General features: G+C 34.6%; 1 protein-coding gene across 1 annotated transcript in view; it reads right to left on the bottom strand.

The window, feature by feature from the left end:
• The window catches only part of GOLPH3 (golgi phosphoprotein 3), a 48,712-nt gene that overhangs the window by 20,870 nt on the left and 14,242 nt on the right, over positions 1 to 13,600 (bottom strand). Inside the window, exon 2 of the mRNA XM_044664485.1 lies at positions 7,127 to 7,258. Within this exon, the coding sequence (XP_044520420.1) occupies positions 7,127 to 7,258 (132 nt within the window). The remainder of the gene's footprint in view (positions 1 to 7,126; positions 7,259 to 13,600) is intronic.

Here is a 13,600-nt window from a genome sequence, read left to right as displayed (position 1 = left end):
TTGCCTGAGATCATAATTACTAACTGTTGGAAGTGGGATTCAAATCTAATCTCCTGATTACAAACTCAGGACCCTTTACCCAGTAACAAACTGCCTCTATATAGCATTGTTGTTTTATATTAATAGACGTCTTAAACACCAACAAAAGTCTGAGTGATTATATGAGAGTGAATCAAGAGATCCAAAGTACTCAAAAATATAAAGGTACTCCAGGAGCTTAGTGCCATGATGCCTAAAATGCTTTAGGTTCAGACCTCTGTTAAATTGCAATTACCTGCATTGCTGGTGGAGTTGTGAACTGATCCAACCATTCTGGATGGCAATTTGGAACTATGCTAAAAGGGCTCTAAAAGACTACCTGCCCTTTGATCTAGCCATACCACTGCTGGGTTTATACTCCAAAGAGATCATAAGGAAAAAGACTTGTACAAAAATATTTATAGCTGTGCTCTTTGTGGTGGCAAAAAACTGGAAAATGAGGGTATGCCCTTCAATTGGGGAATGGCTGAACAAATTGTGGTATATGCTGGTGATGGAATACTATTGTGCTCAAAGAAATAATGAACTGGAGGAATTCCATGCGAAATGGAATGACCTCCTGGAATTGATACAGAGTGAAAGGAGCAGAACCAGGAGAACAATATACACAGAGACAGATACACTGTAGTAAAATTGAATGTAATGGATTTCTCTACTAGCAGCAATGCAATGATCCAGGACAACTCTGAGGGACTTATGAAAAAGAAAGCTATCCACATCCAGAGGAAGAATGGTGGGAGTAGAAACACAGAAGAAAAACAACTGCCTGATCACATGAGTTGATGGGGATATGATTGGGGATATTGACTCTAAATGAATACCCTAGAGCAAATATTACTTCCTTCCAGAGTCAAATATCAAAATCCTGTTTGATGTTCAAAATCCCTTATGATCTGGCCTGTCTCTATATTTCCAGTCTTCTTACAACTAGCCCTCCTTCCCCCTAAGTATTCTATGACATAATGTGTAAATGGAATTAGCTCAAGCTCATTCATAGTTAAAACTCTAGCCACCAGAGATAATGTCATCCCCACCTCCCTTAGTGGGGAGGGGAGATGAGTTACCCACAATAAGTAACAAATCAAGAACAAGGGACTGCCCTTTGGGCAGACCAAATCAGTGTAGAGGCTTCCATTTGTCCACTTGAATTAGAGGTGGACCCAAAGGAAGTGACGAAAGACACTATCTCTTCAAGTATGTTGGTTACTTCCTGTTGGGGAATTCCCGCTTTGAACTTGGTGCAGAAGGATCTCAGCTGAGACCTCAGGCAGCTTCCCATCTGAATTGTCATGTGGGTAAGTTAGGCTGACTTCCTAGGCCTACCTTGGCGTTTCCAGACTCTCTATCTTAAGTAGGCCTCTTGCCTCTTTGATTGCTAAGGCCTTGTGGGTGTAGCCTAGTTTAATTAAGTCTTTTAATCCTCTCTCTGTCCGGGTCTGCAGGCCCAGACTAGCCTCTCCCTCTCTCTATTTCCTTGCCTTCTACCTTCCTAATTGTAAATAAACTACCATAAAACCCATCCTGACTTGGGTCTATTTTAATTATGGAATCAGTCTGAATTATTGATTCCCGGTGACCACACCTTAAAATATATATCTATATAATATCTAATTTCTAAATATTATAATAATGATACTTAGGTTTTTTTTTTTGCTGTCCTTAGTTCAAAGCACTCCATTACCTGACTTCCAATGAATTTTCATTGAGTATCCTTCATAGCTAGAATTCTCTCCCCTCTATGGAATAGACAGAAGAGGCTTTTAAAAGCTAAGCCAGCCTAGAAAATCCAGTTAGTGCAATCTGATTCAAGTAGCTAAACCAAAATAAAGCCTATGGGTTTTAAGAAAGAAAGCAGCTTCCAAAGATCTCAAGGAAATAAGAGTTTGAGGATCTAAGAGATCTTGTAATAAGGGCTAAGGGAAGCAAAAAAATATGTACAAATAAGCTAAGTACAGGATTAACAAAAAAATAACTAAAACAGGAACCAGAATTAGTAAAGATTGGAAAAGGTTTCCTGTATAAGGTAGGCTTCTGGATAGATCTCAAAAGAAGCCAGGAAAGCCAAGAAGTGAAGATGAAGAACAAGCGCCTTCCAAGCACAGGGGAATAGCTTGTTCCAGTAATAGCAAAGAGGCTAGTGTCACTGGATGAAGAGTACATAGGTAGTTGAGAAGATGCAAAGACAGGAAAGGTGGGGAACTTGGTTATGAAGGGTTTTGAATGTCAAAGAAAAAACTGTGTATTTGACCCTTGAGGTGAGAGAAAGCCATAAAAGTTTATTGAGGGGTGGCATGGTTCAAACTGACCTATGAAAAGTCACTTTGGAGGCTGAATGGAGAATGGATTGGGGGGGTCAGGGTGGTAGCACTGTTAAGAAAAGAAAGGGGCATATGGTAGAGAATTGCAACAGTGAAATCAACAGAAATACTAGAGATTGAATAGTGGGGGTTGAAAGGCAGTGAAAAGTCAAGGATGCCCCCTAGGTTTTGAGCCTGGAGGACTAGGAGAATGGTGGTACGCTTGATGGTAAAAGGGAAGTTAAAAGGGAAGTCAGAAAAGGGGATAGTTTAGGAGTAAAGATAATTAATTTGATTTTGCATAGTCATTCAAATATGGTAAAGATAATCAAGAATTGCCTATTATCTTACTGTAGAATATTGGGAAAAGAAAATGAAGAGTCACAGAATGACTTTTTAAAGTCCATTATGTTCAGTTTAGCTGTCACTGATTTTATTCCTTCAATTATTACTGTTACATATGAAAGTGACAGCTTTTATACAGCCTGTTAAGATTTGCCATAAACTTTTTACAAGCATCATCTCACTTGATCATCACAATGAAAAATTCAACTATTGTTATCCCATTTTACAGATCAGGAAACTGGTTTAGAGAGATTATGACTTGCCCAAGATTATAAAATTAGTTAACTGTCAAAGATCAATTGACAAGTCTCTTCATTAAAAATTTATGTTGTTGGGGCAGCTGGGTAGCTCAGTGGAGTGAGAGTCAGGCCTAGAGACGGGAGGTCCTAGGTTCAAACCCAGCCTCAGCCACTTCCCAGCTGTGTGACCCTGGGCAGGTCACTTGACCCCCATTGCCCACCCTTACCAATCTTCCACCTATGAGACAATACACCGAAGTACAATGGTTTAAAAAAAAATTTTTTTTTGAAAATTAAAAAAAAATTTATGCTGTTTCTTAATATAGCATACTAGCTAAGACAAATATATGAATACATGGTTCCTGTATTCTGAGAGCTAATAATCTAGTAATATTTAAATTATATCACACCAAAAAAAAAAATTCTACCTGGGTTTAACATTCTGTGACTTGACACTTATAAAACAGAAAATTTTCATTTTTTTTCTTTTAAATGTATAATTCAAAAAAGTATGCTTTATTAAATGCTATGTGATTATGTTTTGGAGAGGTCAGATCTCGGTTAAAAGAAATGTTCTTTTTGCTTAGCTGAAAAAATTACCTCCTCTTTAGGTGAGGTTTGGCCATAATAGCAGGAAAAGCTGACACTGTGTTTATCAGAGACTGTAGGAGCAGTGGGTCTCCCAGAAGGAGGGGAGTACATCAGTATTACTCCTGCCACACACTGTGCACCTATCTGTATAGGGTGGGTAATGAAGCTCACATTGTCTCTCTCTTCAACCAGGTGCTAATGGACACACCCTTTATGGTAGACAAATAGAGGAGCCTGCAACCTAGCCATCTACCTTGTTATGTATCCTCCTCCAGACCCCTCTGCAAATTAGAGAGGTCCATCCCCTATACCTGAAGTCTTTTTGGCTTGGTAGGACCCGTCAGAATTAGGGTTCTGCTGAAAGTAAGTGATTTCCATACCATAAGTGAAAAGAATACTCATACCACTGAAAACACAGATTCTTTGATGTCTCTGAAGTTATATAATACATAAGTTTTCCAAATAAGGGAACCCAAATAACTGGGATTTATCAATTTACATAACCAAACTTTTTAAAAATCCCAATGATTTTGATGGTTATCTTCCCAAAACCAAAATACATCACATATTCAATCTCATGGGTATAATTGAACAGAATATATAAAATAAGCAATTTCATAGATACCACCTGAAGCAAGTCTTCTAGAGGCAATAATGATACAAAAGAAAAATAAAGGTGGGGCAAGTAGGTGGCTCAGTGGATTGAGTCAGGCCTGAGACAAGAGGTCTAGGTTAAAATCTGGCCTCAGACCCTTCCTAGTTTTGTGATCCTGTGCAAGTCATTTAACCCCCATTGCCTAGCCTTACTGCTCTTCTGCCTTGGAACCAATACACAGAATTGATTCTAAGACATAAAGCAAGAGAGGAAGGGATAGGAGGAGAGGGGAGGAAGGAGATTCCAATTAGTCAATGATAAAATCATTGGAAAAGCTTCCAAATTTTCCATTAAAAAAAAAAAAAACAGTTCCAAAAAAAAAAAAGTTGATTAATTAGCAAGAAATAAAACTTTGTTTTCTTTCCAGACCGTTTTCATGTATCATTAAAATCCAATGTAATATAATCAAATTTCAATATATCATACAAATGCAAACTGTTTGGACCAAAAGACTAATCAGGAGAAGAGTTACTTATATTCTTCTTTAGATGAAAATTCAACCTAATTTAAAAAAACAATATTTAAATGTCAAGAGCATTTTTAAAATAGAAAGTTGCTATTCAATTATTTCTGTGGACATCTTTTAAGTGTTTGAAATTTTAAAGGCTAGGAAAAGAAATTTTGCATTTCTTAAGCCACTTAGAAAATCAGCATAATAGAGAACAGCAGGAATTTCCATCATAATATTTACTCTAGATTTGTTAAGTATTAAAATACCATAAATGTTTAACATGCTATATATTTCAAGAAAATCAGGAATTTTGACTTCATGCTTTCATTATTTATTATCAATAAGTATCAATTTAAATATCAATAAGTTGTTACATCTTTAATTTCCATTCCTTCTTTCCTCTCTTGAACCATATCCTACTTTAGTTTTCATAACTCACAGATCTAGAACTAGAAGGAAGGAATCCAACAACAGACCATAGCCTAACCTCATTTATTTTTAAATTAAGTTAACTGCGATCCAGGGAAGTTAAGTAACTTGCCTAAAGTCACACAAGTTGCAAGCTGTTAGAGGCAAAATTTGAATCTGATTCCTCTGATTCCAGAATGAGTGGTCCTTCCATTGAAGTGCATCATCTCCTACTTTTCACTGGCTCCATATTCTTTACTTAAATTAGTCTTAGGAAATTGCTCATTTCTGGATGCCACATTTTTGTTCTTATTTTTTATTTATTTATTTTGAGAGCCCAGACCTTCCGTCTTGGAGTCAATACTGTGTATTGGCTCCAAGGCAGAAGAGTGGTAAGGGTAGGCAATGGGGGTCAAGTGACTTGTCCAGGGTCACACAGCTGGGAAGTGTCTGAGGCCAGATTTGAACCTAGGTACTCCTGTTTCCAGGCCTGGCTCTCAATCCAATGAGCTACCCAGGTACCCCCATGGATGCCACATTTTAAAAAGGATATGGAGATCAGTCTTTAGTAAAGGAGGATATGAGGATTAGCTAAAGGAACTGGGTAGTTTAGTTTAAAAAGATGTGATAGCTGGCCTTTAGGACTATTTTGAAAGAGAGGATCAGACTTATTATTTCACTCCAGAGGGCTAAAAGCAATGGTGAGACATTAAAAAGGAAAAGTAAGGCTTAATATAAGTTGAAATGGACTACCTCAGGTTTCCTCTTATTAGAAGTCTCCAAGCAAAAAATAGATAACTGTTTCTCTGAGTATGTTATAAAAGAATTAAGAAAAAGGTTGAGTTAGAGAATATTTGAGGAATCTTTTAAACCTGAGATCCTGTGGTATTAAGAGAAAAACAATCAGATTAAGTTAACTAACATCAAAAGTATGAATGACTAATAGCCCCTTTAACAAACTTCCCGGAAGTGTTTTCATTTTTAAAATGAGGGCATTTATTCTATACAGCACTATATAAATACATGAATTAGTATTATTTGCAAAAATAAAAACATTTAATATAATTTTTACACAGACAAATATTTCTAGCTTTAGGTTTGGGGATAATTTGGGAAAGGAGCCAATTCTAAGAATTTAACAAAGAAGATTTTTGTGGTCTCTACATAGCTCTTTCCTCTGAAAAGGGGAGGTACAGTGATAAACTCCATATTTTCTAACAATAAAATAAAACAAATTTTAAATAAATAAATAAAAATAAAACCAACAAATTTAAATAAAAATAATTTTTTTATTTCTAAGCATTCTAAGTGCAAAGATGGAAATATCCATCAGTACAGTACAATGAAGAAGTACTGAACTCTTATATTTTTAATTTTCAACAAGGTAATGTTTTAAACCTCCCCTCAAAAAAAAAATTCCAACCAGGAAATATAGTAATACAGATTGCTATCTGTATTACTACAAATAAAGCTTTATGATATTCAGGAACATTTTAGAATTTGGAGGGTGGGGGTGGGAATCCAAGGCACTATAATCTAGGAAAAGAGGAGGTAAAAGATTCAGTACAGATTAACCAACACTGAACACTTTCATTACATCAAGAGAAGTAAGATCTGTCTACCTACACAGAGACTTAATTCTTAGAGTGGTGAAAGCTGAATTCTGGAAAGTATTCAAATGTTACTAAAAAAGATAAATAGAAACAGGGTACTTGGCTCATGAATAGCAAAACTTTTGTAGGGGGAAAAAAACATTTTGCCAGTTCTTTCAGAATTATGATTTCAAAAGCAGTAATTATAGTTCAGAATTTCTATGAAAAGACCAGTTCTAATGGAAAAAAAAAACATAAATTTTCAATAACCTATTATATTAGCCATAGAAGGATAGATTCAGACTATTTTCAAATGTTAGGAACATATTTGAATTTAAATTTTAAGTGTTAATTTAAATGTTTAGTTATACAGATTTTTGTTGGAGGGAGACAAAAGTTTACTCCTTAATCCCAGAAAGTTCTATTAGTAGGAATGTTTTTTGATTTGGAGACAGTTGCAAGTTTAAGATTCTTATCCAAACTCTAAACATAAATGTTCTTTCTCTTACCTTTCTTGTTAAAAGACTTTTGCGCCTCATTCCACAAGCCTCTAGTTGCAATCGCCCTCTCAAAGCTAATTCAATTAACATACAACCTCGTAATCCAGATGATATACAATCATTCCAAAATGATGTGTAGCCCTGTTTAAAAAAAAAATAGTGGTAAATGATCTAATTTTCTTTTAATTTGAAATCAAAACTACTACAGGGATACAACACTTTCAAGCAAAATGTTATCTTTCTGGTCCTTTATTAGTCATACCCTCAATATTCCTAGATATACGTATCTTGATGTAAAAGATTGAAAAAGTATACACAAGGAAAATTATTCTTCTAGATTTAGTTCCCTTACATACTTTTAAAGTACAGATGAAAACCTAGTTTCACAAAAAGATTAATGCATACCAATGAGAAAAAAATAATTTCATCCCCCTTACATTGTATTCCATATATTTACTATAACTAAATATTCTGATTTTAAATATTATTTCTTATTTCCTATAAATCATCTAATTGCCCTACAATTTCAAATATTTTGACAAATGCCAAAATTGATCCAAGTCAAGATGTACTAAAATGAAGTATGCATAAGTCACAAGAAAGTAAGAACAATTTAAAAATTGAAAAAAAAAACACATTAAGAGTACTCATGTCTATAATACCTACACGTAGCATATGGAACACAACAGTGGCGAATCTGGCTATCTCATATGCCATCTACATATAAAACATTATATACAAATATGTATAAATAAAGCAACCAAAAGGATGTAACTTTTACCAATGACGGAGAATTCTTAACTAAACAAGATATAAGCAATCAGAAAGTTGCCAATTTCAATTACCTAAATTTAAGGTTTTTGCATGAATAGAATTAATGTTATATAAGAAGCGGCAGTGGATGGGGAATACTGACATCAATTATCTCTGATGCAAGTCTGATATCCAAAATACATAACAGAATTTACTCATTCATATATAACCAATATCCAGCCTCCAATAGAGAAGCAGACAAAGGAGGTGAACAGTTTCCGAAAGGAGTGTAATCAACTACCAACATGAAAAACTGATCCAAATCAATGATTTCTCAGCTTACATAGCAAGTATACATAGCCTAGAAGTTCCTATATAGGAACTTCTAGGCTATGTACACTTGCTTGTCAGAAGTATATAAATGCCTTAAATCTGTAATGGGCAAACTATCACCCCCCCTACCCCATTCAGGCTGCCTTAAGTTTGCCCATCACTGCCTTAAGCAATTCCCTAATCGCTACATCTGGATGTGGGGGGGCACAGTGATTAGGACATAGCTTAAGGCAGTGATGGGAAAACAGCCTGGATACGGCCTGCTGGGAATACTTTGCCCATCACTGCCTTAAATGGATTAAATTGGCTTCCAATATATGGCATGTGTGTTTTGAGATCTCACTCAAAAGTTCTATAGAGATAATATTCAGATTTACCTTTTCCTGAAGCCCAGAATAGGCAACAAACATAGTACCACTTTGACTTCAGAATATAAATAAACAAGGCTAAACAAAAATGCTCATCAGTTTATGGTCTCTATTACCATTGTGCCTAGAGACCATTTCATATTCTTCAGTAAAGAATTCTGGTAGTCCAGGTCACAAGTCTACCACCACCACTCAATAACCTCCTCTCTTAGAAGTTCATACCATTTGATGCTACTCATTCTTCATTCTTGGGCTCATTATCTAATGACCAGAACTACCTTCCTCAATATCTTCAGCTTCTGGCAGACAAGTCTTACTTTATTCTATTTCTTGCTTCATTATCTATAACTGTTCTTAAGAGTTGTAGTTCCTAGATCACCTCAACTTCTATGACATTCACCTTGACAACTTTAACAACACATGGGGATGACTGAAATTCAGTTTTCACTAATACTTAAACATGCTACACTGCCACTGAGACTGAACTCTGAAATTCCATTCTCTTGATTTCATTTTTCCTACAACTTTACTCTTACTGAACCTGTTCTCTGGTCTCAATCTTATCACCTCCAGGATTCTAATTAACCCAGAATATTGACATATTTTCTGGCTTTATTTACCTCCTTCCCCTTCTCACTGCCACTCATTTTAACATGTACTCTACTCAATTAGAAGAAACTATTTGCTAAAATGGAAATACAAAATAAAAGACACTACCTCCCCACCAACTCTAAGGAAAAAAGGGAGATGATTAAAGAGTACTTCGCTGCCCCTGATTAGTTGTCATAAAGTCAAGATAAATTATAACCCAATAAAAATGAAAGAACTGGAAGATAAGACTGCTGAGGTGCCATAATTGAGCTCTGAAAGATTCCAGAACAGGAGAAAAAGTCACAGGGGTAGAAAAGGGCAAAGAGAAGAGAAGAGAGTTTATAGCCAATCATTTTAACTTCAACTGCTGGCAAAATTCTAGAATGTATTAAAAAAAAGAGATGGATGGCTAATGAACATCTTAAAAAATGGAGTAGTGATCACAATAAACCAGAATGATTTCAAACAGGTCATGCCAGACAAATGTGGCTTCTTTTTTTGGACAAGATGTGTTAGACATTATTTTGGGGCACCAGACCTCTGATTATAGTAGTGTAAGCAACTCCCAAAGAAGGCAATCCCCTCAACAAATGCATTAGACCCAAATCAGGCTATAAAATCCAGCAAAAGTAGTCAGTCTTGTTTTATAAAATTTTGTATCTTTGTTTTTATCCTGAAGTTCAAGCCACATAATGTGAGTGTGAAAATTTATCGGAACTGCCTAGGATTACTGAGCCTCTATTTTCTTACTTTGTAAAATAGAAAAAACAAAAAATAACAAAAAAACTTAGTTCTCCCTAACTGAAAGGTTGTTGTAAGGAAAGCATTTTGTAAATTGTATAAATGTGACTGAATTACTATTATTTTTTTTTAAGCCCTTACCTTCCATCTTGGAGTCAGTACTGTGTATTGGCTCCAGGGCAGAAGAGTGGTAAGGGCAGGCAATGGGGGTCAAGTGACTTGCCCAGGGTCACACAGCTGGGAAGTGGCTGAGGCCAGATTTGAACCTAGGACCTCCAGGCTCTAGGCTTGGCTCTCAATCCACTGAGCTACCCAGCTGCCCCCATGAATTACTATTATAATCTGGACTTTCAACATAACTCCCAATTTCAAAATAAGCAAAAACAAAAGAGAACTTTGTCACTCGATGAATTAAAGTTCTGTTAAGAAGCTTGAGCTTTTCTAGAACAATTATGATTGCAAAACTACAATAACCTAAGAAAGCCATTAACGGTATTGCCATATTAACCAAAATATTTACATAAGCACTATTACAACTGGAAACAAAATAGATACCCCATGGGGTCTGAAAATGTGATATAAAACGTGATGGAATATTATTGTACTGTAAGAAAAAACAAATATGATTAATAATATAAGCACTGGGAAATTTTACATGAATTAATAATCAAATCCAAGAAAAACAATCCACTGAGTCACCCAGCTGCCCCCTTTTTTTGTTTTTTTTTAAAAAAACATACTTTTTAATTTGGAATGGCCTTCTGGGAAAGGTTACCAAGAACAAAAAAGGAAATTTAGATCAGTGATGTCAAACTGAATTAAAAAACAATAACTTAGGCCACATACTGACTTTGAAAACTATTAATTAACATTAAATTGCATTGTATTTTTGTTTTGTTAAACATTTTTCAATTAAATTTTAATCTGATTCAGGACATAATGGACTTTTCTGATTTGACATCTATGATTTAAATGATGTAAACCAAAAGATATTAATAAAAAAATTTAAGCAATGATAAACAGGAGGTATTATTTGGATAAAAAATAAAGAGAATTCAGATCTGAAAATAAAATTTAATTTTAAAAAAAATCAACAAATTAGAGGAGGAAGGAAGAAAATCTTTACCAACTATGAATAGAAGTTCATGATCAGACAAGGGATAAAAAAGATCAAAGGACAAAATGGACAATTTTTTTATTATATAAATTTTTAGGGTTTTGTTTTGTTTTTTGCACAACAAAACCAATGTAGTTGAATTGGGTTTTTTTCTTTTGAATATTCAGTGCTCAGCACAGAACCTAGCACATTGTAAGCACTTGCTAAATGTTTATTGTATTGTAAAATTGGACGAGATAAGATTAACTATCCCTTTACAGCAGATTTCTCAGATAAAGGTCTCAAGTCTAAGATATATGAAGAAATGATTCAAATACATTCAGGGCAGCCATTCCCTAAAAGATAATAGTCAAAAAAGATGTGAAATGGTAATTCTCAAATGAAAAAAACCTTTGGTTCAGTAACACTACCATAGCTCTTTACCACAGAGATTAAAAAGGATTCACAAGTACAAAAATATTTATTAGTTTTTTGTTGTAACAAAGAACTGGAAACTAAGAGAGTCTCCATGAATTGGGGAATGCCTATACAAATTATAGTATGTGAATAGAATGGAAAACTGGGAAGGGATTATAAAAGGAATAATTTCCAAGAAATCTGTAAAGACTGGTATGAACTGATGCTGAGTAGAACCAGGAGAACAATTGCTACAGCAACAACATTGCTAAGAAAAACAGCTTTAAAAGACTGTGAAACTCTGTTCAGTGCAGTAAGCCATACGCCCATGTAATAAGAAATACTCCTGATGGTAAGGGGCTTAAAATAAAGTCATACGTTTTTGGGCAAGGCTAATGTGGGGATTTGTTCTGCTGAACTATGCAGATTTGTTATGAAGACTTTATTTTTCTTTTGTTTACTATTCGGTAGAAAAGGAGAGATTACAAATGTTTATAAAATAAAAAGGGAAAATGATCTCTTTTATTAAGATTCTGTGTCATCCAAAAACATATTATTCAAAGAATAAGTCAAAGAAATTTAATGTCAGTAGTGTATTTCCAAATATTCTTCAAGATTTTCTTCAAACCTTTCATCTCCAAAGGTACAATAAAGCTATCAGAAATGAATTTTATTTTTTCTAAGTCTTTCTTAATTAACACAGGTATAAAAGTGAGATTCTACTATACTCTAAAACTCAAAGTGGATCTGCAAAGGTTCAACAGGGATGATATAAATTATTGAGCCATCATAATTTATTCCAGTTGTTGGCAGTTTGCGCATTCATTTGTAGCAATAGGGTTCTGAAGCAAATTCCCTAATGGAATATGGTGACATGTTTTGTCAAGTAAAAAAAGGAAAACAAATCTACAAGCTCTTTATTGAAGAGCTGATGTTTTTAGTAGGAAAAAAAAATCACATGACAATGTTTTTTTGAAAAACTAACACCCTAAAAACTTTTTTTTTTAGGTACCAAGATCATTCTACTTCCCTAATTGCCAGAGCAAACCTACCCATTCCTTCCTCCAGTCTCCCAGATCTTGCAATATCTATTTATTTTCACAAATAAACTATTAAGACCTAAAATAATCTTTGCTTTTAAACAGGCTCCCCAATTTAAGTCTCACCCTCTTCTTCCAATCCACTCTATACAATGCAAGAAATCACTTTCTAAAATTCCAGTTTGATCACCTCACAAAAACATCTCCAACCAGCCTCCAATGTTAATGCAAATTTAGTAGGACTTAAGGTCCTCTTCCCACATTCATTACTCAAACCAATAAATTTCTTGCCACACTTACTCATACAACTTAAACTTTCTGTTCTAATCAAATAAAACTAGTATCCTATGTAAGACTTTCTACTGCCAACCTTATTCTGATACTAATTCTATGTTATCTTACACTTCTCTGGAATGCTTCAATTGTTTTTTATACCTAGTCCCACTTAGAGGTATCATAGATTTAGATCTAGAAAGAACAGAAGCCATCTAGTCCAAACAACTTAAATTACCAGAGTGGTTAAAAGACTTACCTAAAGGCTATACAGGTAGCAAAGAGTTAAGACTGGGACTCAAATTTAGGTCTTGTGATTTCAAATCCAGTGCTTTTCCCAGTGCACCAAATTGCTCTCACTAGGCTACCATTCCTCCATTCCCATTCCCTTCAGCATTAATAAATACACTGTTATAATCATTAGTCAATTTATGAGAAATGAAAAATTTTTTAAAGTACTTTATAGGGATAGAAAAAATAAAATTCACTTGGAGAAAAAGACCTAGATCCTAAGGGGGAAAAGAGTATGTATAAAGGGGAGAAATTTTCCAGACTTCAAATTATATTACAAAGTAATAATTATGAAAACTACTTGTCACTTATGAAAAAACAGAAAAATAAATCAGTAAGACTAGACAAGGAAGACTTAAAAACAATTGAACTCAAGAATACAGTTATAAGTATCCCTTCCACACTGTGATTTTTTCTCATTGTGGTTTCCATTTATCAAGGGTCAGCTTAAGAAATTAAATGGGAATTTTTTTGAATTTTGTGGAAGACACAGACAACCTGTAAAGCCTGTAGAAAACAGAAAAGTTCAGAAACTCAGAAATGCATAAAATATAGGTAGATTATATAATATCAATATACT

The sequence above is a fragment of the Gracilinanus agilis genome, chromosome 1 (genome assembly GCF_016433145.1).
Source record: "Gracilinanus agilis isolate LMUSP501 chromosome 1, AgileGrace, whole genome shotgun sequence".
NCBI lineage: Eukaryota > Metazoa > Chordata > Mammalia > Didelphimorphia > Didelphidae > Gracilinanus > Gracilinanus agilis.
This window is presented reverse-complemented; position numbering and strand designations above follow the sequence as displayed.